This window comes from Trachinotus anak, unplaced genomic scaffold (genome assembly GCF_046630095.1).
Source record: "Trachinotus anak isolate AG129_WGS33_773 ecotype Australia unplaced genomic scaffold, CSIRO_AGI_Tana_v1 ptg000004l, whole genome shotgun sequence".
NCBI lineage: Eukaryota > Metazoa > Chordata > Actinopteri > Carangiformes > Carangidae > Trachinotus > Trachinotus anak.
Window position 1 is genome coordinate 20,601,847 of NW_027273855.1, and position 26,332 is coordinate 20,628,178.

Here is a 26,332-nt window from a genome sequence, read left to right on the forward strand (position 1 = left end):
AGGATTATTTTCATTATGGATTAATCTGGTGAATATTTTGTTGATGAATTTGCTAATTGTTTGACTTATACATCAGAAAATAGTGAAAAAAAAATCCCCAAAGTCTAACACGATGTTTTCATGTGACCAACAACAACAGTTCAAAACCCAAAGATAATCAGTTTACACTGACTAACCAGAGAAAAAGATGAAAACCCTCATTCTGTGTGGCCGCAACCGATTCTAATTATTGATAATCAGAAGAGCTGGCAACTCATTTTTTCAACATTGTCTGGTTCCAGTTATTCAACTGTTTTCTTTGTCTTATGATATAAAACTGATAAAGGCTGTGTTTCGGACTGTTGGTGGGACAAAAGAGGCAATCTGATGATATCACCTTGGACTTGTGGGAAATTTTTGTGGAGCCATTAATTAATCTAAGAAACAATCATTTCTTAATCCATAATGAAAATAATCATTAGCTGCAGCCTTAAGCCTATTATGAAAATTGTTGGTAATTAATTTTCTGTTGATTGAGTGATCAGTTACAGCTGAGTCTATGACTTGTTTTTCGACATGATGTACTGAATCTGTGTGAGCCGGTCCTCAGATGGCGCAGTCAGATCCTGTGGTCGGTGGTTACCTCTCTCTTCATGAGGCATCTGAAACATCATCAAAGTGACCAAATCACCAAGGACACTGTCAGTGGGAGATGGCACAGAGGTTTAATGAATAAATATTAGTCTGGCTGGCTTCCTGGACCACGATGACAGAGAACTGGACCCAGTCCAGGCTGAGAGTCCCTAACAGGGACCCCAATCCTCCATGAGTCCTGTACCCCCTCTTACACCCTCATCATCACACACCTTTCATGTCTGGCTGGCTCACGCCACACAAACACATCACTCTACTGGGTCAACTCACCACCACTGCACGACCAATAAGCTCTGACACTGTTACTATGACAACGTCCCACCTCTTCCCCTCTTCAGCAACGCAAGCTCAGAAGCACAAACTGGGAGTTGGGAGGAGGAGGGGGAAAATCTACCCATTTACACACTCACACAGGCAAGTGTAGCATGGAAATCTCTCTTTGATGCTGATGCAAAGAGACTGGTACGCTGAAAAGCTCCCATCCTCCTCGTCCTCGTGAGATGCCTGCCTGATCCTGGAGTGTGGTGAGAGGGGAGGCAGGATGCACCCTGCCCACTCAGTCACATGATGCCATCAACCACAACCACAACCTTCACACAGCATCCATGTTTTTGATTTATTCATAACAAGGCATGAATTATTTAAGCTCATGACCAGGTTGTGGGCCCCCCAAACTATCCTGAAAGTGTTCACATTAAGATGTCATTCGTAAACTTAACTGAGCACATGACAAAATATTAAATCCATCAAATAGACTAAATGGAAGAACGAAAGTAAGACAAATGCAGCTGCAGGAAAATCCACACTCTAATACTTATCAGCATTAAAGGAGGCCATCACAGAGGCATGAATATGTTCACACTGCTCTGACTGTGAAGGTGACACTGTGTGAGACACTGCCCACTCCGCAGTGTCTGCTAAACTGGCATCCAGCTCATGTCGACAGGCTGTGACTAGGGCTTCACTGGGTAGCTGAATGCAATGAGGCTGGTGCTCAAACTTAGAGAGAGGTCACATCTCATCCTCCTGGTTTTTTCTCCGGTTGGTGTGTAACTTAATGACTGCTGGGCCCAAAAGAAAGGAAATTAACTTTATCTTTTCAGACATTTTCTCCTTCTTCTGAGAGGTATCTTATCTTGGTTATTTTGTTTTTATTTTTGTTTTAACCTTTATGGATTTTTAAAATTTATCTCTGAAATAAGTAGTTGGTTAATACATTATACAATCAGCAGGAAATTAACTGATTTCAATTACAACAGTCATTTTACTAGTTATAGTAAAATAGTGCAGTATCCAGCAGCCAGCAGAGCTGTATGGCTGTGGCTGGTTTTACAGAAGACTTCCCGTAAGCTGCTCCATCTTTCAACCTTCCATTGTTGATTTTTTTAATACTCTAATGGTTGTTGGAGCTTTAATTGATACTAGGGTTTGACTCAGTCAATATTTTCTCCTACTGCTGGCTGTGTGGTGCCAGCCACTGTACTGCCTCAGGCTGCATATTAGACCAGTTTTCAAATCTGTTTCGCCCATTTTTTCTCACCCAGAAGAGGAAAAACTGATACAGACAGACTCACACATCACCTACTGCGACCCAGAGGGGACAGGCTTTACTAAACTTTCTAGGGCATTTCTGTCCAAAGCCTAGTTTCTTCCTAACCTTGATCAAAAAGGCTGCTACAAGGGTATTCTAACATGTGAGAAAAAGATTAACTTCTGTGGAGAAGGGCATGCTGTAATGCGGCATCACTTATGTTAAACATAACAATTTGAAGATCACAAGTGAACATGAGTAGAGAGCCAGAGGACAGAGATGTACTGATAGCCAGTGAAATTAAAAGCCTCCCCATATCTCTGCAGCAGCAAGAAGCAGCAACAAACCAAACCCAAGCACAGCAGCAAAGCAAAGAAGCACTTCAAAAGGAAATGTTGTTTCGGCAGCACCGTGTACACACCTTGGCATTAATATAGGGGTCAAAGGGCCCACAGCGTTTGAACTCTTTATGGTCTACAGAGCTCTGGGAGGGAGGAAGAAGAGATAGGCCGATGGTTTTGGTTCAGACAAGCAATGAACAAATGAATGATGATCACAAATGAGTCAAACTAAATGAAACAGAGAAAAACAAAATCAGGGTTAAGTTAATGAACAATCAGATGTCATGAACAGGCAGGGAGAAATGACACAAAATGAGACAAAGGTAGTTCTCCATCTAGCTGATGTTTTGTTATCTCTGATGGTGGCTCGTTGGATTAAAAAAAAAAAAAAAATTATATATATATATATATATATATATATATATATATATATATATATATATATATTCTGACTATATTTCCACCGACGCTCATAACGGGTCATTTCTCCTCATCCCAAACAGGATAGGCTAGAGATGATGCCAGTTTGGAGACTGTCTGTGCAGTAAGCAACCAAACAGAATATCAAAAACATATGAGTTAAAACAGGTAAAATGGTTAGAGCGAACAAGCACTTCTCACACTAGCATGGCGTCAAAGCACTTCAAGTGTCACAGTATCAGTAACACAGTAAAAGTCATGATGCACTGAGGTTGATGCACTCCTCTTGTTCAAATACAGATCATGCCATGCTGAAAAAGAATTTAACATCGAAACAAAAAGCAAGGAAATGATCGACTTCCTACATACTGATGTTGACTAAACCATTAGAACTGTTATTGTGTATCTATTAACGAGCAACAAAAATGCTGAAAGGCTGAACTGAAGCTGTCTTTACTTTAAAAGAAGGCTAACAAACTACCACAAAGTCCTTATGTGTCTGCTGCAGACACACTTAATCTGAGCAATCTGAAGAACAAATCAGTTTAGTACCGACGTCATTTCACAACTCGTGATCCCATCAGCAAGGTAAATGTGTTTGAAAAACCAAACCTGGAACTGTAAGAGTGAAACCAGAAGGTCAAAAATAAACACACATACAAAAAAAAAAAAACAACAGAAGAGAAAATGCAGTATCAGACCTGCTCGTTGAGTTTTGGGTGTGAGGGTCCCTGGTGAATGAGCAGTTTGACGATATGTTCATCTCCTTTCCACGCAGCCAGGTGGAGAGGGTAGCAGCCCTTGTTGTCGGCGATGTTGGTCAAGGCCTCGTTTCGTAGCAGCGCCTCCACCACTTCGCTGCAGATCATTCAAGGGACAGGGAGGGGGGGGTCAGAAAAGGCCAGGAGTACAAGCAACACTAATAAATACACACAGACGTAGCAAACAGCCAATCAATAGCTTTATCTTCCCAGTGGGACAATTGCGCGTGAGGACAGACCTCATTTAATGCAGCACATAAACAGAAACAGCCCCCCCCCCCCCCCCCCCCCCCCCCCCCCCCCCCCCCAAAATCCCCAGACTTATTTATCCCTGATGTACCTGTGTCCGTTGAGGGCGGCGTGGTGGAGGGGGGTGTATCCAGTGCTATCCACACAATTCACATTGGGGCCTCTCCAGATGCTGTTGAGAGTAGAGAAGATCGTTACACTTCCATAACACAACAAACAAACAAACAAACACACACACACACACACACACACACGCACACACACACACACACACACACACACACACACACACACACACACACACACACACACCAAACAAACACTGCCCATCCCTCTGTAAAGTCTCTACCTGTGGGTGTGACTGACTCCGTTCTGATTGCTATCTCAGGCTCTAACAGCAGCTGGTTCACATCACACAGCCCAACCCCACCTACACACAGGTGGGGGGCGTAACTTCACGTGCTCTCTCTCTCTCTCTCTCTCTGTCTGTCTCTCTCTCTCTCTAGAGAAACAAGAGAGACCACAGGAGTGAATGAGCACGAGGCAAGCAGCAGCAGTGTCGCACCAGGAAACCAGAAAGGAGAAGGAACACTACGACCAGAGAGCAGCAGCTAAGACGAGCTCATTTTGTCAAGTTTAACAGTGACCACGCAACCTAAGCCTGATTATTCTGAGCCAAGTCCTGAAGTAGAATAGGCTTTTGTTATGCAGCGTAAGGAACAACAAACAAAGCTGTGAGACTGAGCCGAGCAGCTCTGAAGGGGCAGAGTGTATGGTAGGCCAGCTTCAGCCTAGTTCTCTCAGTCACTTGAGCTGAACTCAGCTGTCAGCTCTGATTGGTTTGTTTCTTTTAATTTGCAAAAAAGTGCTGTGGTGAGAGCGAGAGAGAGCGATGATAGAGGGGGCGGTAAAGAGGGATGGAATGAGTAATTTAAGAAGCTAAAGGATGTCTGGTGAGATGGACTGCCAGGACTGGGATGTGAGGCTCTCTGAAAGACCTTAACGCATCCTAAATAAATCATGTGACATGGAAATCCCAGCACTAGTGAACCAAATATCTGAGACCAGACTCATTTGCCATACAGAAAGAGAATGGGAGCAAAACAGTTGGGCCTCACACAGAATCAATCATGAATGAAAAAGAAATATTCTTTAAAAAGAAGAAAAATCTTTTCTTTTTTAACTATTCATTCCGCTTTTGATATATTATAGAGACCTGTCGAAAAACAAACCAAAGCCACTGGTTTGGCAGTTAGATAACTTCATAATTTATCACTGGCTTGGATGCAGGCAAGTAACTTGTTTGCATGAAGCCTGTGGAGAGAGAGCTCTGCCTGGAAGGCGAGCAGTGTCAGAGGCTATTTGCTGGGAAATAAATAAGTAAATATCAGCTCCAGCAGTTGAACACACTCACGGAACACACTATGAATTGATCCATGATTTAATCAGCGTGTAGAAGGTGTGGCAGCATCAGGCTCAGCCTCCTCCTATCGGCTTCAGTGCAACTGTGTGACTCTGCTTCACACACATGGCTCGATTTTGTCGCAGTAATGGCTGTTTTGCCCCCCTAAAATACATCTCCCATAATAGCTCTCAGAGCAGCCTGCAATTACACAGTCAGAGCCATCTCATTAAATAAGTATCTTGGAGGGCTCCATAGCCTGCAGAACAATGGGCCTGACAGAGCACAGACACACAGGGATGCACCACTCTACTAGTCATAACCTAAGCTGTTTATTTCTTACAGCGGGCCTTCAGGACTCATCTTAACAAGTCAGGCTGTCATGAAGGCATGGCACATCAAAAGCAGTGTGTGCTTGGAGGAAATACTAGGGTGGGAAAATGTGGTGGGAGGAAACGCTGGAGATTGATATATTTCGGTTAAAAAGGGGGGGTGAGTTATAATTATGTCAGCTCTTAAAGCATCACACATGCAAACTTCCACTCCATTCCTCCAGAACCGGTAACCAAATCTGTAGTAAAGAGTGCAGCAGCACTAGCTTGTGCACGGCCGCTGAGCACATCAAACGGGAAACCGGAGACAGCAGCAGACCTCTAGTTGCTGTCCTAGATAAAAGAGTTATGTAACGGCTTACAGCAAAAATCCCATAAACAAATTAACATAAACATGAACAGAGCAGCGACTACGACTGGAGACTTTAACAAAGTCAGGCATGAGGGCAGGAGTGATCATCAGAGTAATGCAAGATGGCATGGCATGAGATTGTGCATGTAATTAAAATGGCTGTGATTTTATTGCATTGATTGTCATATCATGCAAGTGAAGCAGTAACAATTTCAGCCTATCTTCTGTTATGCAGAATTTTGACGGTGACTTGCTTAGTTTAAAATATCCATGCAAGATGAAACTCCATTACGTCAGATGTGTCATGACACATTCTGCAAGATTTATCTTTCATATTCAAAGTCATCAATTTTAAAAGGGTCAAATTTGTGACACTGCATCTACTGAGAGGTCATGACTCTGATACGTCATTGCCAGATGTTCCAAAATGTCATTCAGAAACACCAACATTGAGTCACGTCAGCCACATGACCAAAGTAATGCATCACAAAACCACAATTGGTGGTTTTTCCATAACATTACAGCTCGAAACAGGGACACGGGTGTTAATTAATCCTATCAAAATTATCTCTGTGTGGAGGAAATGAAGCTGTCTTCGCACTAAATTTTTTTCACCGTCATAGTATTTAAATTTGCTTTAAGCAGGGCTGCCTGTAGTAGCAGCTTTAAGTGGAGACCAAGTGTTATGTCCTCTCAGCATTTTGGCAGCATGGCACTCAAGGGCATGAGTCAGAGTGGTGCTCGACAATCCACTTCATCCTCTTACTACGGCTCACAACCAACCTATCTGGGGGCCAGGGCTTAGGCCTATAGCAGGGGAATGGGCAAAACAGAGTTGATTTGGTTTGGTTTGTTTTTCTCTGAAGTCATGGAGCTCAGGCACAAAACAGAAGACACTGGAGTTGGGTTTTTTAGCACTGAACCATATTTCAAGAGACTAAATTATCGACTCAATTAGTTGATTGATAATTTAATTCTCTCTCCATTAGATAGGCCTCTAAGCAGGTTTAAAGGCAGGGATGAATTGTGCATGATCATGATAACCTGCTATTCAATTATTTTGCTATATATTATAATCAGGGCTAACCAGAATCACTAGATCCATCGCCTTTCAGAGAAAATATTTCAGTGTAGCATCTGGATCAGGTGTCAACGTATTGACTGTTTTTACAAAAGCAGATATTCAAAGTTAACGTTTCTATTTTGCCCTTGTGCCAAAGCCCAATAATAATTCCACTGGAATCAAAAGTCATGATATGTGATAACTTGTTTACTTATGGAGCCCTGGGGGAAAGGCAAGGCAAAATTCAGAAGTAGGTTTAAGCAAATGAGAACCCAGGTGAGTGTGAACCTGGTGTCAAATAAACAGATTTGTCCTCCAGCCTATTAGCAGTGTGACCACACTGCCAGGGATTAGTCTAGCCCAGGGCACTGAGCCCAGCAGTGACTGGCGCATGTCAGCCACCGTCAGGGAAATTAGGCTTAATTATGCATACTGCTGGCTGCTGCTGAAACCAGATGCCCTGCTGCCTTACAGCCAACCTGAGCATCTTCTCTCCAGCAGAGAGAGACTGAAGTACCTGCCAGAGTCCTGCTGCCATGCTGAGTTGAAATTTCTGTCAAGATGCCACGTTAGCACCAAAGAACGGCAACAGTGATAAGGGTAGTACACAGTCATCATGAAGATTGTTACAGAGTCCTGCAGTATTATTAGCTGGATGGCACAGGGAAACAAACCTGGCAACTACATCTGAGCTACATCTCTTGTATGAAAAGTGCTCTGTAAATAAAGTTTATGATGATGATGATGATGATGATGATGATGATGATGATGATGATGATGATGATGATGATTAATTAGAAGTACAAAATAATGCCTTGATCATTAAGTTAATGCTAGTTAATGTAGTTTATTACCAAATAACCAAATAATACACAGAGCAACCAGAGTCTACAGCCATGCTTTATGAGGCTGGTTTTAAATCTGGCAGCACTTTGAGCTAAATGCTAAGCTCTGCATGCTAACACGCTCACAATGTCAGTGCTAACATACTTAAGTTTTAACATGTATAATATTTTCAATGTTCACCATCTTAATTTAGCGTGTTAGGATGCTAACATATGCTAATTAGCACTTGACACAAAGTACATCTGAGGCTGACGGGAATGTTATTGGACAAAGTGACATTTTGATCTGATGATGGAGGATTCATCCTCTGGTGACCACAGATGACAACGTTTCTTGGCCATTCATGTAGTAGCTGTTGAGACATTTCAGTCAGGGACAAAGGAAAGTCATTATTGATTATCGAAAATAAGGAAATTGACAGCCTTAACCATTTCAGAAAATCTTACAGAAGAAGGTATGAAGTGTGACACAAATATTTCAACTAGGCCACTGAAACATATTATGAACATCATTTTTGAGGTGCAGTAAACAGCTCCAAGTAAAACAGAAATGATTGAAATGAAGACACCAATATGGACATTGATTTGCAAATTCAGTCTGAACAAAACCTGAATGAGTCTTCACAGCTTATAAACACTCCATAATGAGCACCTCACTGAGCAACTGTGTTGCAGCAGCTGGTGTGAATAAACTGCGAATGCCACACAGTCTATGATCAGAGCAGTCCTCCGGGCTCCCGCAGAATCAAAATGATGGGCATGAAAAGCACCAGTGGCTGAAAAGGTGGGATGAATATAGAAGAGAAGAAGAAAAGAGAATTAGATGGGGCGAGCAAACACATTGAGCCGCATCCTGTCTTCCAACAAGCTGGCACTTTCCCACAACGATTTCACAGCAGACACCGCTGCACAGCTACACAGATCTCACTTTCTCACACCTGCATCCACTGAGCATCTTGCCTGAAAATGAATGATCTTCAGTTTCTACTAAAATCTTGCTGAATGGATGGGCAGTTATTTTCACTTATGCTGACAACCCACTGCTGGAAATAGCACATGACTTCCTGCCTGCCTGATCTAGTTTGCATAGGAGAGGATTTTGCTGAAGACTTCTCATTTTGCTCACAAAAGTGTTTCTTTAACTTTTATTTTTAAACTTGTTGCGTTTTTGTGACTAGCAAACCTAAAAGAAATGAAAAACCTCACACCTTCCTCATGATAAGCTGTATGTGTAAATATGAAAGTAGGTGTGTTTCACAGTCACAGTCTGTTGTGAGCCTGCTTAGTCATGCTAAGGCTAATCCAGTCCAGAGTACTATTACAGTGTTTGAAGGAATAGCACAGCAAAAGGGAATATTAAAAAGATCTTGGCTAATTTATTTCCTGTGTGAACGTACTGAGGGCAGCGCCATTACTCTGACTCCAAGTACAACATGTTTGAAGTCTGGAGGTGGAGAGGAGGTTGGCGTGGGCCCAGCAGGTGGGCAAGAAGGCTGCTGAGAGAAGCAGAGTGGGAGAGAAAGTAAGACGCCAGCAAGAAGGCCAGACAGACAAAAATGTCTGGGTCGGGGGCTGCAAACACATGTAGGTCCTGCACAGGGCAAGAGGGTGGGCCTGATGTCTCTGGTCATTGTGGAACCTCTTCCTATAAAAAAAACAGACACCACACACAGAGATGCACTACAACCTCAGCAGCCTTATCTTTTCCATTTGGCTATTTGTTATTATAAGGGTTTCAGTCACTGGGGTGAAATAGAGTTCACATAAACAAGCACACAGAGGAGTCAGTAAATGTGTGTGTGTGTGTGTGTGTGTGTGTGTGTGTGTGTGTGTGTGTGTGTGTGTGTGTGTGTTACTGTCCTGCTGCTGCTTAAGCAACTTTCTGTTACTTTCATTATAGGAAGCACAGAAAGATAGAAACTTAATGACGGTGATTTTTCTGAGAAACCAGAGAACTGAGACATTAGTGTTTCTTAATTGTTCAGCACTTTATCGTGACAAGCACTATTAAAATCATTTATTAGTACAGTTGTTATCAACAGTGCTTGGCATGTGCACAAGATACAGGACACTGTCTCCTGGCCAACTTTTTCCTCTACAGACTAATCAAGAATCCCCTGACCCACTTGGATGAGAACTATTTTTAGGCTACCACCATTGGGTTAACACGAGGATGGCTACACACTGCATGGACATTATACTTGTCAGTTCCCACTCTCTCCACACACAGACACACACACATATGTGGAATTCATCACTGCTACTAAGTGCCTCTCTGCATGCTCTCTCAGACTACACAAACATGGGCCGTAAACACAACGCGCAGAGCAGAGCATCCCAATCTCAGATGCTCCAGGAATGCTAACATAGCGGTGTTAGATTTCCCAGCTACCACTGCTCCCTCCTGGGTTGAACCAGCTAAAGTTTCTTTCAGTTCAGAGGTCAACAACTGATGTGATGTGACTGCCGGGCCTGCTGAGTGCTTGCTTTTAGCTACCTCAGAATGATCTGGAGCTCTTGCCGTTGCTGTAAAAGTGATAGAAACTGCCTTGTTAACATTGTCTGCTGAATATACAGCAGAGCCTTGATATCTACTATGAAACACAGCTAAGGACTGAGGGTGCCAGATTCCCGCTGTGAACCTGTCATCTGCAGACACATCATCCCGAGTCCTACGGTGCACCTTCACACTCAGTGAATTCTACGTGCACGTAGATCCTGATAACAGAGAAGCTGCGGGGAATTTTGTTTTTGAAAGGGCAGTGTGTGCTAGTTGCTATGCAGCAGATATTTTCTCAGCTGACACCAGTCTGACAGCATGGGTTTGCTTGGGATGAGCCAGAAATTGTGGATGTAATGGGATGGAATGATCTGGAGTTGTGCCCAAGCCTCTTAAAATGCTACCCAAGTCATCGCACTGACAGAAACGCTTCCCTCACTTGTAGTTAGAAAAAGGAAAAACATGATACAGGAACTGTATTTTTAAAAACTGATCTTTATCAGTAAATGTAGCAAAACCCTGTCTTGTCTCAGCTTATAGCAATGGCAAACATTCGCCAGGCTTCTCTAAATAGGTGGTCCAATTCTATACACATGACAGCTCAATTTTGTTTGTAAAACTAGAAAGTATAGAAAAGCCCCAGAATGGTCTTTAGGGACTGCTATGAATATGAAAAGCCATCTTTCTACGCTTTGTCAGTAGGACAAAGGACAGGGCTGTGAAGCTGGGAGACGAGGCCTCATCTGGCTAAGCTCTCAGAGCGTCTGTCCAGAACTCCATGCATTCCTCTGTTAATTTCCCCTCAGTGGGCAGGCACTCTCCCTTCCACGGACTTGTCTTACCTCCGGTCAGACCGCAGCAGCTGCCTGTGTTTGGACAACCTGGGCCAGGAAGTGCAAGTGAAGAGCTCTTCCTGTAGACCTCTGGGATCAAAACAGCAAAAACTATGCTAGTTTTTGCTTTGGGCCCCATGATCTCTTGAAGTACACACAGCAAATGTGTGCCCTAAATATGAATGAAGTATTTTATCTATCTATCTACCTACCTATCTATCTATCTAAAACAGACTACAATATAGATTATTTAATTCCAACAGAAGCTTTCTGCATCAACCAAACTGCAACCATCACTGGGCAGTGGCACAATAAAGGTTACACCGTGACATTACTACTTGAGGAAGCCCTGCCCAGCTCATTTTGGTGTTAATGGAGCACCACAGAACAAATGTTTGGGGCGGTGACAGTGTTTAACATGCCGGGGTCAGTGTCGATCCCATGGCAGCCGCTGGGATGCAGCCTCCTGGGAAAGCAAGACATTCCGCACAGCAGAGCTGCACAACTGCCTGGTTACAAAAAAACACAACAAGTCTTGACATGCGCCCCATTCCACAGCAGGATTGCCAAAAATCTAGTGGAAACACACGCAGCACACCTTCAAAAGAACAGTAATGAAACCGATGAGGTCAGATCGTTCGCATGCGTAAGGCCTAATGTCCTGGTATAACAGGAGAAACAAGCTGAATTAAATGAATGTTAAACCTACAGACCACCTTAAATTACGAAGACGTTTTATTAAAGAAGTGGAAGTTCATGTGCTTGTAACGAAATTCAGCGGGAGTGTAAATAACACAGATCCCATTCTACATGCTGATGCTTCAACCAACAGAGGCTAAAAATTTGCTAAAGAAAGCTCCTCCCTGCAGATCAAATCTCCTTTGACAGGATTACAAGGCTACACTTTCCAACAATGGATGATGAATAAGTTACAAAGAGATTCTGGTGAAGGAAAACACACCCACACACACACACACACACACACACACACACACACACACACACACACACACACACACACACACACACACACAAACCCACAGCCAGTGACACTGTAGTAAATCACTTTGATGCGCCTAAACGTATTGACGTTTTCATTATGCAAACTAAATCAAATGTGCACAATGACAACAATCCCCCAGGCTGCCCTGTGGTCAATAATCTCGCAGCTTGTTTTATTCTGAGAGACTGTCCTACAAGCTCAGGTGTCCACAAGCAACATGCTTTTTAAGTCTACTCACCACTAGTTTATTCATTTCCTGCAAAGTCTAGCCAATAATTTCCCAGTGCTATCATTACCAAACATTGATTGCTCAAGTCAGAACAGATGACACAACGGGCTCTTCAGTCCGCCCACAGATCTGTGAGGGAGAGACGGAGCCAGCCCTGCCTGCAGACATCTCTGAATTGGATTTTGGATTTCTGATTATAAGGGTTTAATGCAATTACCTTGAGTACATTGTACAGTCTGCACTAAGTAACACAGTGATGCATCACTTCGAGTGCTATGCCAAAACACTTGTCCAGCAGATGAAGGTGGCTGGTACTGAGCTCCCACGCAAGCAATGGTATGTTTTGATTGACAGTCGTTCATGAGTTTTACACCAACAAGTTTACCAGCTATAGCTTATTTTTATGAATAAGCAGACATGTAGCAGCATTTGAAGGCTTGAGGAGGAGACTCTTTCTCAGCAATAATGCTGTTCTTTTCTTTCTTGGTGGGTCTTAATATTGCATACAGCAAAATGACAGTGTCAACTATGGATCCATTATGAAACTGCACCATATGGTCTCATAACAACATGTTTCAGTCCAGGGAAATTCAACAATCCTGTTGTGGTGAGCTTATAATTCAGATATCATCTGCAAGACAAAATGAAACCCAGATCTTATCAGATCTATTACATTTCATCCTATTATTTATTATTACCCTGCAGCTCATCTGCACAAAGTCAGAGGGTTGGTACATTACAAGAAGGCCCAGCCAAGCTGCCTTTTCTTAATACAGTGAGGAATTTGATGCAATCTTACACTATCAAAAACAGGGCAGGGCATAACCAAGGACAAGTAACATTATCAAAGTCTTCCATTTTGGGCAAGTGTGTCCTGTTCTGTAAACCATCACTCCAAATCAGGCATTATAATCTGAGCATCTACAGACAACAGACAATATGCCAACAGATGTGGGAAAGAATGACAGATGTGGTATATTGACTGTAGTTTGCTTTCCTGTCTGTAAATTTCTCATAACTAATACATAGGAGTGAGCAGGACAAAACGCCATTGGTGACAAGCCTTGCATGGTAGGTCTTTTTTTTTTTTTTTTAATGAATGTCAAAAACCACATCAAACGTTTACCTCACCAAGGACTTCCCCCTTTTGTGTAAATAAATGGAGTTTCATACTTAGAGTTGTAAAAAGAGATTTCCAAAATAGTACAATGGTGCTGCTTAAAAAGGAGTCTGGCTCTGACAACTGGCTTTCTGATCCACATTCACCAGTGGGTGTTCAGGTCTAGACTGTATGTAAGCTATTAATAATACATGTGAACCAGTTTTCAAAGAAACCAAGGGCTGTTTAGTTGCAGATTTCTCTAGACTAGTTGCACAATTGCCATCCAAGCTGTTTATATGCTCATTACAGTAAAGCTGGCAGGGACACAGAGCTGGGAGCTAACAAAGAAGCATGCCACTGCTTCTGCGCTGCACTGGTTTTAGGCTGTTTGTTTGGCAATGCAAAACATTACTCTGTAACTGGTCATGAATGTTAAATATACTGTACTATAAGCTACAACAGTAAATAATCAGACAATATTTGACAGGGCACAACACTGGTGGCGGTCTCCCATTCAGTAATATCCGCCTCTCCTTCCCTCTTTTCCAGAGCCTACCTGAGCAGACTGGAGAGCGGATGAGAGGAGGCTCCGTGGCCGCCGCTGTTGCCACTTCCACCGGCCCCAGACGACCCGCTCCCGGTGCCAGCTGACTGTCGCTTCCCGGATAAAAGCTTCTCCACCGCGGCCAGGTTTCCCGTCCGCGCCGCTTCGAGAAGCTCCTGCTCTTTCCCCATCGCGGATCCCAGAAAAAAAAAAAAAAAATTGGAGGAGGCGCGGGGAAGAGAAGGAAAAGGGGAGGGGAGGGGGGGTTGTTAGTTGTGGGAGTGAAATTCCTCTGCGATCCCTTCTTTCTCCCAATCCCAAGTTATTCCTCAGTGATGCTGGCGTAGCTCCCGCCGCCGCTCGATCCGACCGTCCCGACCCCCGGTGCCGCTGGCGCTCAAGGGAGAAAAGTTTGGCTCAGCAGCTCGGCACCACCATCGAGCAAACTTCCTCTGACCAGTCTCCTGTGCCTCGTCCGTCACTTCCTTGAAACTGCCCTTTCTTTCTGCTGCTCAAATCCGACACACACATACAACCCCTTGCACCCCCGCCCTTAGCTGCGTCTGAGACAAGGTGGATGGGCATAAGCAAAATGGTGCCGAGGGTATACTGTGTAAAAGAAGTGGGAGGGATAGAGCGACACAGATTATACCCATCCAGTGCTTGACATGTCTGTTCTCCTGTCATTCCTAGTGTCCAGAGCAAATTTCCAAACCTTTTATTTTTATTTTTTTTTCTGTTAACAGTCACTAAAAATTGTTAGTGATCAACATAAATCAGAGACTTGAATTTATTATAAAAACATTATACAGACACCAAATACAACTGTGAAAGAGCTGAGACTGTAAACAATAAGGGAAAGCATTGTGGGAATTCATGCCTTCGTTTTGCAAGAAAAACCGCCTCAGATTCTCTCGTGGGTGTGAACAGGAACATTTCACAACATGTTATCAGGTGACAGCAGACAGTTCATGTTACAGTAACTGCGTCTGTCTAAACTGCGTGTTGTAACACAGTTTGGAACATCTGCTTTAAGAGTTAAATGGGAGCACTGTATTTAGTTTTTTAGATGATTATTGCAAATAAATAAATAAATACACAGCAAAAGTACGGTTCAGTACCAGCGCGTTTGATACTAGTATTGTTCAGTGTTTGTACTTACCGGGAGTGTTAATAAAGTTCGTACAAAACGGAAACGGAAATTTGGCTACTATGCTATCGAAAATTAGCATTTTTATGATATCATTCCTCTTAGGCGGATTGCTCATTGTGATTTGTTTACATTGAATTTACAGTAATCGTAGACGGTTGTGTGTGTGTGTGTGCTAAAAAAAAGTAATGTAAATGCGTCATGTGTTAGCTACTTTGCTATCTAGCGTCAGTTACTGAGTAAAGTTAGCGTAACTCCACCGTTAGCTTGGCTGTTGCTGCTGTTTTGTTGACGCCTGGCTGCGGACAAGGTAGGTGCATGTTTTATACGCATGTTCATCTAGTTTGTGATATCAATGAGACAGTCAACACAAACAGTTATGGCATTTGCTGATGCTTCCCAGGTAGGTGGCCAAAAAGATTTGTCATGTAACACTCTTCAGACTTGAGCTGGAAATAGGAATCAACATTACAACTATCCAGCCAAATTGGGAACTTAACTAATCACCTAGTCGATTTTGTCAGCCAGTATTAGAGTGACTATGGCCGACCCTGCACGAATCAAAGCTGAGGAAACATCTGAGAGGGCATCTTCTGCTACCGAGGAGCATCCTAAAGCAGAGGAAACTGAAGATGTACCTGCCACAGAAAAGCCCACACATGAAAACAAAGACTCGTCCCCGGGAGACCAGTCCAAACAGGAGGTTAAACCTGTGAGTTCTGCAGCTTCATTTCTCTAACATAAGGGGAGGAGGTGGGGTTCGTAATACAGAACCTGTGGTCTATGCTAGCGTTTTCCTCACAGTTACCATGTGTGTATATGAAATAGGCCAGAGATTATAACATAAATATAATTTATATAGCATATATAATATGATAAGATAAATTGAAGTCTCTATAAAACATTGAGTATTGTTATCTAGGCAATATTCATGTGTCTATGTCATTTTATATAGGACATTGCTTTGTTTGTCGTTGCTATAAACAATCTTATCTTTCACTGTGAAGGATGCAGCAGCTGGAGAAGATGAGGAGGAAGGAACCTCTAGCCAGCCTCCTTCCAAAAGACTGAAGGTGGAACCAGAGAAGAAGAAGGAGAAGCGCCACAAGGTTGATGAAGATGAAATACAAAAGATGCAGTAAGATTGAATTTTGTTTTTTTAGGGAAAAAAAAAACACTCTTGAATGTGCATTAGTCTAATCCTGCTGAACCTAACTTTCATCCCCTGCTCTTCCTGTGTCTGAAAGGATTCTGGTGTCATCCTTTTCTGAAGAGCAACTGAATCGCTATGAGATGTACAGACGGTCTGCCTTCCCTAAGGCTGCTATCAAGAGGGTAAGCTGTTTATGAACACTGACAAAGTGGTTTTAAATCTCTGAAACTATGACATTTGTTTCATGTCATTTTTTTTTTACATCGTCTAGCTGATCCAGTCCATAACAGGATCGTCAGTGTCCCAGAATGTAGTGATTGCCATGTCTGGTATTGCCAAGGTTTTTGCTGGGGAAATTGTTGAGGAAGGTGAGTGGCAGACTTAGAAAATGTTAAAACAAAATAATCTGAAATACAAAAATAAGATGACTTTTATTTGGCTCCTGCACTTCTTTTTTTTTTCTTTAAATTTTTACTATCATGTAGTTTGTCTTTGTCTTTACAGCACTGGATGTTTGTGAGAAGTGGGGAGATACACCACCTCTTCAGCCCAAACACATGAGGGAAGCAGTGAGGAGGCTGAAGAGCAGAGATCAGATTCCCAACACTAAGTTCAAGAACATTCTCTTTCACTGAGGTGCTTGTGTTTTGGACTGTATGGGGATGATGGAGACAGAGGTCTGCCGGTGATTAAAACATGGTGCCATCACATATAGAAGTCTTGTCATGAAACCACTGTAACCATATGGCAGCCAACCAGACACAGATTATTTTCTACTACCTGACCAAGCAACATATGGACTTTAGTGTTGAAGAATGGTCAAGGCGGCAGAAAAGAAAGTGGACCTGCCATTCATCTCTGTCTGTCAAGGTAAATGCTTGATGCAACACACAGTTCATTGAATCTTTATTAATATTGATTAAGTACAATTTTTCTACTTGAAAATATGAAATGTTTTGTTCTTGAGCCTCAGTTATTTTGGAGAAAGGCTTTTCAAGGTTATGTTTTTTTAAGAGGCACTGGGACAGGATGGATTAGGTATATGATAATTTAACCTTATTCCAGATTAACAGGACAATTGTTTCTGTTTTATCATTTAGCTCATCTCAGGTCTTTATATTAGGCATGTTCATCAAACTAAATTAATTTCATGTTCTGGTTTTATTTTGAAATATGCAGACTTTTTATTGAGGTTAAAGGCAAACAAACTGTAGAACACACTTGTAAAAAACAAAAAAAAATGTAATGAAACTTTGAACATATGTTTTGTACATCTTCAAAATTTCATTTTCTATTAAAACGCAAATGCACAACGGAAAAGTGTTCAGCAATTAATCATTTATTCTTTCACTTTTAAAATATTTTCCACATACTAGCTTTGGTTCACAGAACCAATTTTATATTAGTCTCAATGAAGTGGTAAAGACAATACAAAATTCAATGTAACTCTACACAACTGACAAAAAAAAAAATGTCCACCAGGGCTTCAACATCTGCGTCACTTAGGAAGATTTCAAAAGGACTTCTCTGCAATCCTTTGAAGTGATTTACATCAAAACAAGTGCAATTTCCAGTGAATTTACTACACAAGTGCAAGTAATCCACAAGGCATAACTGTACAATACTTCAGTACATGCACCCAGAGAGAGAACAACACACACCTTGAAGTGAGTACTGCTTCACTCTCTGTCCATCTCCTCCTTTTTGCATGGCACTCTGGGTAACGGTTAAGTTGTCATAGAAACCCTGGCCTGCTCTAGAGTGCAAAGGAAGTCTAGTGTAACAGGTATCAGAGCACCAGTTTATCAGCAGATTATGGATGCTACTTAACACTGAGGACAGAGAAACTGGGCAAACTTTACAGCTACATGTTGCATCCAGCATGGGACGTTCGATTTCGTACCACCGTATCTTTGTTTACAAAGGCCATGCAAAAACATGAAACACCAAAAGCTGAGAAGAAGATCACAACTATAAGTGATACTGAGGTTAAGGGGCAGTATCTCTGCCTTATCACACTGACAGAATGAGGATGTGTTGAGTCCACATGCAGTTCAGGGGAAAACACTAAAACCTGATAGACAGGTAAATCATTTTTCTTTGTATTAGTCATCTTAAGAATTTAAGAATTCCACATCCAAAATGTGTAGTGTTACTGTTCTTTGTCATGTTTTTGGTTAAACACAAACTGTCTTTCTATTGATTAAATATTTTACATTCCTCTTTAAGACTGATAATCTGGCATTCATAGCTTGCAAGGCAACCAAAGATAAAAAAAAAAAAGAAAAAAAAAAAAAGAAATAAACATAAATATTTCTTTATGTTTATTTTTGAATCAGGAGTTCTCTGGCAAGTCACAGCCACCAGAGGGCTCCTGAGTACACAATGGAAGTGAAAGATAGCTTTAACAGCTTTGCAACCATGAAAACAGATAACCGGACCACCAAAGGCAAAACACTTACCCACTGATTTAACAATAGAACATTTGTACATAAAATGTAGCTGACAAAGAGGTCCTCTTACAGAAAGCATTCATAAATTAAATATTATACCGTTTTTTTGAGTAAGAAATCCATCATTGTCTGAATCCATGCATATAACAGATTTATGCATGGATTATGCAGGAAAAGTGGCAGAAATTTAAACTGGCCGCTGGCCTGAAAGATTAACTCTGCAGCAGATCAGGGTTAAACATATTGAAATATATCATTTTTTGTAGTGAATTTGGTAGGATACATAAAACACTGTGTGTATACATCATCAGTACCATAGATTTTTAAAATATCACTTTTCTTTGATTGATATGGCTTCAATACACTGTGGTGAATCTGGTCTAACAAAAAAACAAAACATAATGCACTGACAAATCTAAATAAATATACACATGTAAAACAACATACACAGTGAACTTTAAATTCATTATGTCTGACCACTAAACATGATAACCATGTACAGAGGTAATAACACTAGAAATCTGAGTTGTGTCCTGGCAAGCTACAAAACAAGTTTCAAGAAGGTCAAGTTTTATATCTCTGGTCTAATCCCAAACCCCTTTAAAACCAGAGAGTTAGAGTGAAAAGACTAATACTGAAGCTACTGTGCAACCTGCTCTCCACAGCCCAGGGAGAGAACAAGAGGCGTATCGTCTTTGAGTGGACATTCAACCACTGAGAACATTGTTTCACAGTACAAAAGAAGCATGACCAACATTTCACAACCGAAAGAATAATAATATAACACTGGGGAATGATTCAACACTCTTTTTTAAAAGAAAGGTGAGAACTTGATAAGAGTGTGTAACCATTCCACCCTGGTGATAAAGCAACAAAGGTAGAAACTAGGATGCATCCGTCTTTCCATGAAAGCAGTGGCGTTCTGCTTTTTTCTTCTTTTTTTAATCTTTTTTTTTTTTTTTAAAGAAAAGTGCATTGTTTTTCCTACCTTTTACATCACATTTGCAACAACAGCCAAGAATATTTTTTATAATACTTCTAAATAAAACGGAACATGAATCTATTGTATTTTACACTGAAACAGAGGTACTCTACATTAGTCTAGCCTTATGACTATCTGTAACTGTGCTATGTGTACATTAGCACTGTTCACAAAGCATGCTTGACAGTGACTTCTCTGATGGACTAGCAGCTGTCTGGCAGTGTCAGTGCATGTGAAGAGGAGGTTTTGGCATGTGCTTGACTTAATATTTCCGTAACACAAATAATGAAGTGGAGAGAATTAAAGCTTGATGAAATTTACCCTTGCATGCTGTGTGACAAACACTGAAACCACACAATGAGTGTACTTTCCACACTGATTTGAGTGAGAAATAACAAGATTAATCTGTGTTTAGTACAGCAGAGAGGAATATCTAGACTGCCTGATTAAAAAGTAGTACCACTAATGTACCTATACATTAGTTCAATAGGTTCCCCTAATTGTTGTAGAGGCTCTTTTGTTATCTTATGAGTAGCATGACATAGGAAGTGGAAAGTGATCCAAAGCCACAAGTTGGATTTATTTTCTTTTCAAACATGTCCAATACCCGGACATGCTCGGTGTGAGTGTTGCTGGTTCCTGACATTCATCCCGATACATCCGATCACATTCCCTCGGCGGGAGCAGTGATAGAGTAGGCTCAGACGTGAAGACAGAGAAGCTCAGAGAGTAAATGTGGGGTCATACTTTCTGACCTCCAGAAGGAGACGCTCTCTCTCACCGAGGGCCTGGGTGAGGGCAGCCTGGGCATCAGAAAGCTGTGACTCCAGACTTTGTCTCTGTAAGCGCAGGATTATTGGATTGGTTAGTTCCCGCTATGACTAAGGCATGCTTTGGCTAGGTGCTACAAACCAAGTGGGAAGATATCAGATTCTGACTGACAGCAACAGGAGTAATTACAATACCAGTACAAAATCATCTCTGCTTTGTCAGTCTTAGAGCTGACAGGACTCCAGTATTACAGCTGTATTTAAAACAGAATATAATTACTTTTATACTGGATTTAAAACACGAGGAGAAACTAATCTGAATGAATCTAACCAAGTCACAGTTATTAAAAATGTAGGAGAACTAAAAACTTCAGGCCCTGTGAAAGTATAAGACAGAGCTATACAAAGCCTCGCAGTTGATTCATTGTTGTTAGCTACTAAATTTGTTAGCAATTGCTGTTACTCTAATTGGTTCACATTTGATATTTCAATCACATTACTAATACTAAACAAAGACATCTTTTTTGCCATTGGATCCCTACAATATCAATAAAGGTTTTCTAATTTTAATTCTAACACTGTAACACTTATATAAGATTAAAGTGTATAATGTATTTTACCATCAAAATTGTTTTAAGGGACCCACTCTCCATACTTAATGTCTTAGATCATTTTTTGTAACATACATTATTAAAAAAAACAAAAACAAAAAGAAACTAAAATGACTTTTTGGGGAAGTGTGTCTGGAAACCTCATAGTATAACTGTAACACTACTGCTTGGGAATTTTTTAGCCAAAGAGGCAAAAAACCCTCAGCATATAGAAAATCCCGGCTACAGATACTTTAAACTGAAGCATACAATTATAAATTGTATGAGTTCTCCCCTACCTCGCTCTGCTGTTGAACAGTGCAGGAACTGTGTGTGTTGTCTGGGCCAGCCCCGGGAGCACCTGCTGAGGCTGTTATCGAAAAGGAAATGGTGAAGATCACTTTCTGTTCATCTTTCTGTTCATGTGTTACAGATGCTGTAAGCTTGAGTAGTTGGGGTTTTTATGGTTCATGATCCTCCTGGTAACTGGTGTATCCACAATTCTGACAAGCATTAAATTTGTACTTGCACAAAATGAAGGAAAAATACAAGTTTTTCTCTTGCCCACCTTTGAGCCTCATGATGCCATCGTCACCACGCTCAAGGATAAGATGATCTACAATGAAGGTGGCAGGGACCGGTTGAGGGGCAGTAGGATAGTTTCTAGGGCCATCATCCTTAAAAATAGAGGGGATCCTGTTACTTCACATACCACCACATATCACAACCCTGGCTGAGATTACAGTCTGTCCAAAGATTCAATTCAGTTTACTTTCAATCAGCAGGATAATCTACTTAGTGTCACTACTGCGCTCCATGGAGTACTAAGTCACATATTAAAAACACGGTTGAGGTTTTTCAATCCAGTACATTTACGGAATGGATTGTTTCCAAAAGTCAGATTTTTGTGAAGAAAATATTCTTAAATCCAGTCTACATGTAAAGTATTTAAACTAAAACGTAAAATGCATTTTCAACATCTTACAATGAGCAAATTCAAAATTAGTTGACCCCAAATGAAGAAAGTGTCAACAACCAACCTTCATAGTGATGGTGATGTTGCTCAGGTGTAACTTCATTGGCTGACCATCAACACTGAATTCGTCTTCGAGGAAAGGCCCGATGTTAGCCACCGTGGAGGCTAACAGCTCCGCGTGGCAGTCTTGCACTCTAATGTCCAGGAAACCCACAGACTCGGCCAGAGCGGAGTGTCGGGCTGCAGATGGACCCATTTCTGCTTGCATGCGCATAACTGGAGAACCCCTACTACAGTGCTTGTACTGCTTCTGGACGGGTCCACCTGGAACTGGGGGGAACAAAGAGAAGGCACATTTGTAAACAATGTGAGCACTTCACGCTGAAACCACTTACTGCATGTTTTCCCTACTGTAACTGAACGCAACTATGTAGTACCTATATTTTGATTTGGACAGCATGAGAAAAAAAGTTCCCCACCACTGTTTTGCTTATTGTTACTTCACTTTGCTATCTGACCTTCACTGTGCAGAATGATGTATGAGCAGAGGCTGGAGGCTGTTTTCACTTTCATCTGCTGAAGAGGGAAACTAACTGTGCTCACCTTAAAGTACAATGTAAAATGTGGACATACAAGATGATTTTGTGGCATCACAACCAGTCTGGAGCCAATCATGATCCAGTACATAATACTAAAGTGTGATGTGAAACCCTTAAACCTTTGGTGCTCATACACTGAGAATGGCCCTTTTCATTTAAGTCGGAGACATCTTGCATTTAGCATTTAAGTTTTTAAGATGAAAAATATTTCAATGAGGAAGAAGGAGTAAATTTAATTCTAAGAATTTTTAATTATGGAATTTAATGTTTGATTAAAAAACATATTAGATGCAATCTATTTTTCCAAGCAGAGCATTTTTATATGTATTACAATAAATCTGGAGGGGTTTTTTAATTAAACTTCAAGATGCTGCAGCAGCCCATAGACAAGGATTGATTTACATTTCTTTTGCCCTTTTTCTTAAGCCTATCCCAAATACTAATTTAAATTCTTAGGCTTTTCAAGAATATGATAAGCAACTTGTTGATAAACCAACTATAAAATACTGTGTGCTGTATATGACTAGTTAAACAGGCAGATTATAATTTTTCAAGAGTTTGTCAGAAATTTTCAGTGTGTCTGTGATAATCCAGTTTACCTTGTATGAGACCAGCCAGCAAGTCAGACACCCTCACATTACCCATCTGCACAGGGCTCAGATTTTGGGCTTCCACAGCCACAACTTGGTCTTCTCCCTTTACTTCCATGGTACAGGCCGTTCCACTCATGATCAGTAACAACACTGAAGACTGTAAAGACAGCACAGGGAAGTCACATAAAAACCAGTGCAGGTTCAGATTTGAAAAGAAGGTTTAAATGTAATTATTAAAATGATTGATGACAAGATTTTAATTGTTCTTTCAGTTATTAGTTTGTTCAGGCACATAACTCCACTGAGAAATTCAATCTAGCCACAAAATCTGTTACATTAGTGCAGTAACCCACCATCTCCTGAGACACATCCTCTGTACTTTGGGACAGGGAGCTGCTGAGGTCAGCAGATGAACCTCCCTCTGTCCCTGGGGCTGGGCTGCCCCGGCTGCCTGCAGGCGTGTTGTTGGGACGCATGGACTCCATACCTGACTCTGGAAACATGAGACAAACTTACAGTAGATGTCGCCTGTGTAATTCAGAGAACTTGCTTTGGAAACTTTGGAAGTATTTTAAGTACCTGAGTCCATGAGAACAACAAAATTGTCGCTGACATCACTATCCACAGATAGATTTTCATCAGGTAGGCTCCCTTCCAGGATAGCACTATCAAAGGAATGCTGGGAAGGCGATTGCTTCATGGAGTGGTGGCGCAGGCTGGCAGCCAACGAGGGGGAGGGCTCTTCGGAGCGCTGGACCTGTTCCCTGTGAACACACACACATAAAACATACACAGAGTTGTTAAGGGCTGGCCAGTAAAAGCATGTGGTGAACAGCATGGGTTCCAGACACTAACAATATGATGATGCCAACAGCCCAGCAGGAGAGCACCACCACTTACTTTGCCTGTGGACTGAACAATTTGCTCATCCCTGAGCCGCGACTCAGGATGCTAAACGCATCTTTTGTTATTGAAAACGCCCCTTTGGTCAAGTCCAGTGAGGCACTGATGGCATCTTTGGTCACATCCTTGGTGACGTTAATGGCGCTTGACAGCTCTCCCTCCAGGCTAAAGGTGGACGGCTCTCGGGAGAGGGCGGGGGAGTGTCCAGGTGAGAGGGGAGGTGAGAGGACAGTGTCCTCCTGTGTGGTCAAACCATCCCCATCTGGCCCCTCCTCCACAGCCTCACACGCCTCCTCCACCCCCCCATCTTGTTCATCCTGATCAAACGCATTAGCAGCTGTATTGATGGAGGAGATGCCGTTTTCCAACCCACTGTCCTCCAGGACCCCGTCTGCTGAGTGATGAGTCGGGGAGATGTCAGAGTCTGTTATGCTGGGGCTGTCTGTCTCTGGGGTGTGGGGGACCTCTTCCTCTGGCTCTGAGGAGACTGGTGGCAACAGGAGACCAAGCTCTGCCGAGTCCACCAGAAGGGCAACACAAACAGTAGTGGGTTTTGTCTTCTGGCCATGAGCCTGTTTAACATCTCGCAGATCACGGCCCAACTCTGCCCCCAACCGAGCCATGGCGTCCTTCATTCTCAGCAGTGCTACATACTGGTAGTGGTTGAGCCACAATTTTACTGGAGTGATGGTGTGAGCCAGGAAGTGGACAGAAGCAAGAGAAGCCTGGTGAGCACTGCTGGGACTGGAGGAGGAAGACGACGAGCCACTTTTGAAGGCAGCAGGCTGACACGCCCACACAGACATGGCAAAGGGCTCAACAAAAGGCTGGGTCCTGCCTTTGGGGAATCGCCGAGCTCCATCAAAACCTAGGGTTACACGGGACAGACTGAGAGACCAGACATCCTGGGATCGTAACTGCTTTCTGTCTAAAGGCTGGGGCTCTGTCTCTTGAGCGTGATGGAGGAAGGTGGAGGGAGTGGGGTGGAAGGCACTCAGGTCTCTGGGGTAAGGGCAGGGTGGTGTAGGCTGGAAGAAAGAGCAGCTGGCAAACTTTTCATAGATAGTGTTGAGGTCAGCTCTGGAGCCATGGGGGCAGTGGCGGGTGTTGCTGAGAACCATCTGGGGTACAGTAACAGACAGGGACTGTGGACGCTCTGGATGGTCCAATATGGAGGAATCCAGGGGAATTATCAGCTGCAGAATGGAACACAAACACAAATACTTAAGATTTAAAAAAAATAAACCACTAACATACTCTGTACAAACAGCTGTGCATTCACCTTAAGCTGAGCTGCATCCATGCGGATGTCTATGTGCTCTTCAGCCTTGCTACTGTCTTGCAGATGGTAGAAAGCTTTGACTTGGTCAAGAGTGTGCAGTAAACCCCTGGAAAAAAGATTGATCCACAGCACACTGGCTGGATCCACACACAGCTGCAGGCTGTTTAACTGGGCGTACAGGTTTGAGGTGGGCACTGGAAAAAGGAGAGAAGGCAGGATTAACTATGACACAAACAATCTCAATATTAACAAGCAACCAACTGTCTCTACTGTCCCATGAAATAAAGGCACAAATGCCTAAAAAATATCTTTAAAAAAATCACTTTGGAGGCGGCCAGTAAGTTGGGCTTCTGTCATGTAAAAGTAACAAGGTATTAAGACACTTCATATAAAAGGCTGTAATGAAAATAATTCAAAAATAAATTTTAGAGCACAATATGCAGGTAAAACTGACATACATTATTCTTACAACATGGCATTTAATAAAAGGATTACAAACAGTTGTATGATACCTGATAGACTGGGGTTGTCAGGAAAGTAGTATTCAGTAAACTGCAGATGAACTGCTGGTACGCTGTCGGGCAAACGCAGAGCTTTACGATTACAGGACAATAAAGACTGGGTCTTCTTATTCTGACGGCCCCTTGTAGACACCTGAATGTTGTGCAGGGAAGTGCAGAAGTTATAAACAGTGGTGAAAACATCACTAAATATGGGATTTCATTCTTTATTTATCTGCTT

General features: G+C 42.1%; 3 protein-coding genes across 11 annotated transcripts in view; 1 reads left to right on the plus strand and 2 right to left on the minus strand.

Moving 5' to 3' along the window:
• The window catches only part of LOC139620867 (ankyrin repeat and SAM domain-containing protein 1A-like), a 61,963-nt gene extending 47,239 nt beyond the window's left edge, over positions 1 to 14,724 (minus strand). For 5 of the 7 annotated variants that reach the window (XM_071476838.1, XM_071476834.1, XM_071476837.1 and 2 more), the window contains exons 1-4: positions 14,153 to 14,723; positions 4,027 to 4,107; positions 3,627 to 3,783; positions 2,586 to 2,648 (exon numbers count right to left, since the gene is read on the minus strand). In XM_071476838.1, coding sequence (XP_071332939.1) covers positions 2,586 to 2,648; positions 3,627 to 3,783; positions 4,027 to 4,107; positions 14,153 to 14,331 — 480 coding nt within the window. In that variant the 5' untranslated portion in view covers positions 14,332 to 14,723. Of the gene's footprint in view, positions 1 to 2,585; positions 2,649 to 3,626; positions 3,784 to 4,026; positions 4,108 to 14,152 lie in introns of all 7 variants that reach the window. The other 2 variants (XM_071476836.1, XM_071476839.1) reach the window with 2 other exon arrangements.
• Positions 14,725 to 15,309: 585 nt separating this feature from the next.
• On the plus strand, positions 15,310 to 17,763 carry taf11 (TAF11 RNA polymerase II, TATA box binding protein (TBP)-associated factor). 2 transcript variants are annotated; one of them, XM_071476863.1, is made up of 6 exons: positions 15,310 to 15,600; positions 15,819 to 16,002; positions 16,298 to 16,428; positions 16,538 to 16,625; positions 16,715 to 16,811; positions 16,948 to 17,763. In XM_071476863.1, exons 2-6 carry the CDS (start codon positions 15,832 to 15,834, stop codon positions 17,076 to 17,078), a joined length of 618 nt encoding a protein of 205 aa, XP_071332964.1. In that variant the 5' UTR covers positions 15,310 to 15,600; positions 15,819 to 15,831; the 3' UTR covers positions 17,079 to 17,763. The 2 variants fall into 2 exon arrangements, with proteins under 2 accessions (XP_071332964.1, XP_071332963.1); XM_071476862.1 differs by having other exon boundaries at positions 15,312 to 15,600; positions 15,815 to 16,002.
• Positions 17,764 to 17,766: 3 nt separating this feature from the next.
• Positions 17,767 to 26,332, minus strand: part of bltp3a (bridge-like lipid transfer protein family member 3A) — a 31,162-nt gene continuing 22,596 nt past the window's right edge. For both annotated transcript variants that reach the window (XM_071476832.1, XM_071476831.1), the window contains exons 12-21: positions 26,104 to 26,245; positions 25,592 to 25,785; positions 24,307 to 25,505; positions 23,986 to 24,170; positions 23,760 to 23,899; positions 23,413 to 23,563; positions 22,279 to 22,544; positions 21,807 to 21,915; positions 21,538 to 21,608; positions 17,767 to 20,717 (exon numbers count right to left, since the gene is read on the minus strand). In XM_071476832.1, coding sequence (XP_071332933.1) covers positions 20,601 to 20,717; positions 21,538 to 21,608; positions 21,807 to 21,915; positions 22,279 to 22,544; positions 23,413 to 23,563; positions 23,760 to 23,899; positions 23,986 to 24,170; positions 24,307 to 25,505; positions 25,592 to 25,785; positions 26,104 to 26,245 — 2,574 coding nt within the window. In that variant the 3' untranslated portion in view covers positions 17,767 to 20,600. The remainder of the gene's footprint in view (positions 20,718 to 21,537; positions 21,609 to 21,806; positions 21,916 to 22,278; positions 22,545 to 23,412; positions 23,564 to 23,759; positions 23,900 to 23,985; positions 24,171 to 24,306; positions 25,506 to 25,591; positions 25,786 to 26,103; positions 26,246 to 26,332) is intronic.

Bases quoted from the DNA above. Each gene is read 5' to 3' on its own strand.
- taf11 (XM_071476863.1), top strand. From the start codon at position 15,832: ATGGCCGACCCTGCACGAATCAAAGCTGAGGAAACATCTGAGAGGGCA. The intron at 16,626-16,714 runs GTAAGCTGTTTA...TACATCGTCTAG, and splicing joins CTAAGGCTGCTATCAAGAGG to CTGATCCAGTCCATAACAGG. The intron at 16,812-16,947 runs GTGAGTGGCAGA...TTGTCTTTACAG, and splicing joins TGGGGAAATTGTTGAGGAAG to CACTGGATGTTTGTGAGAAG.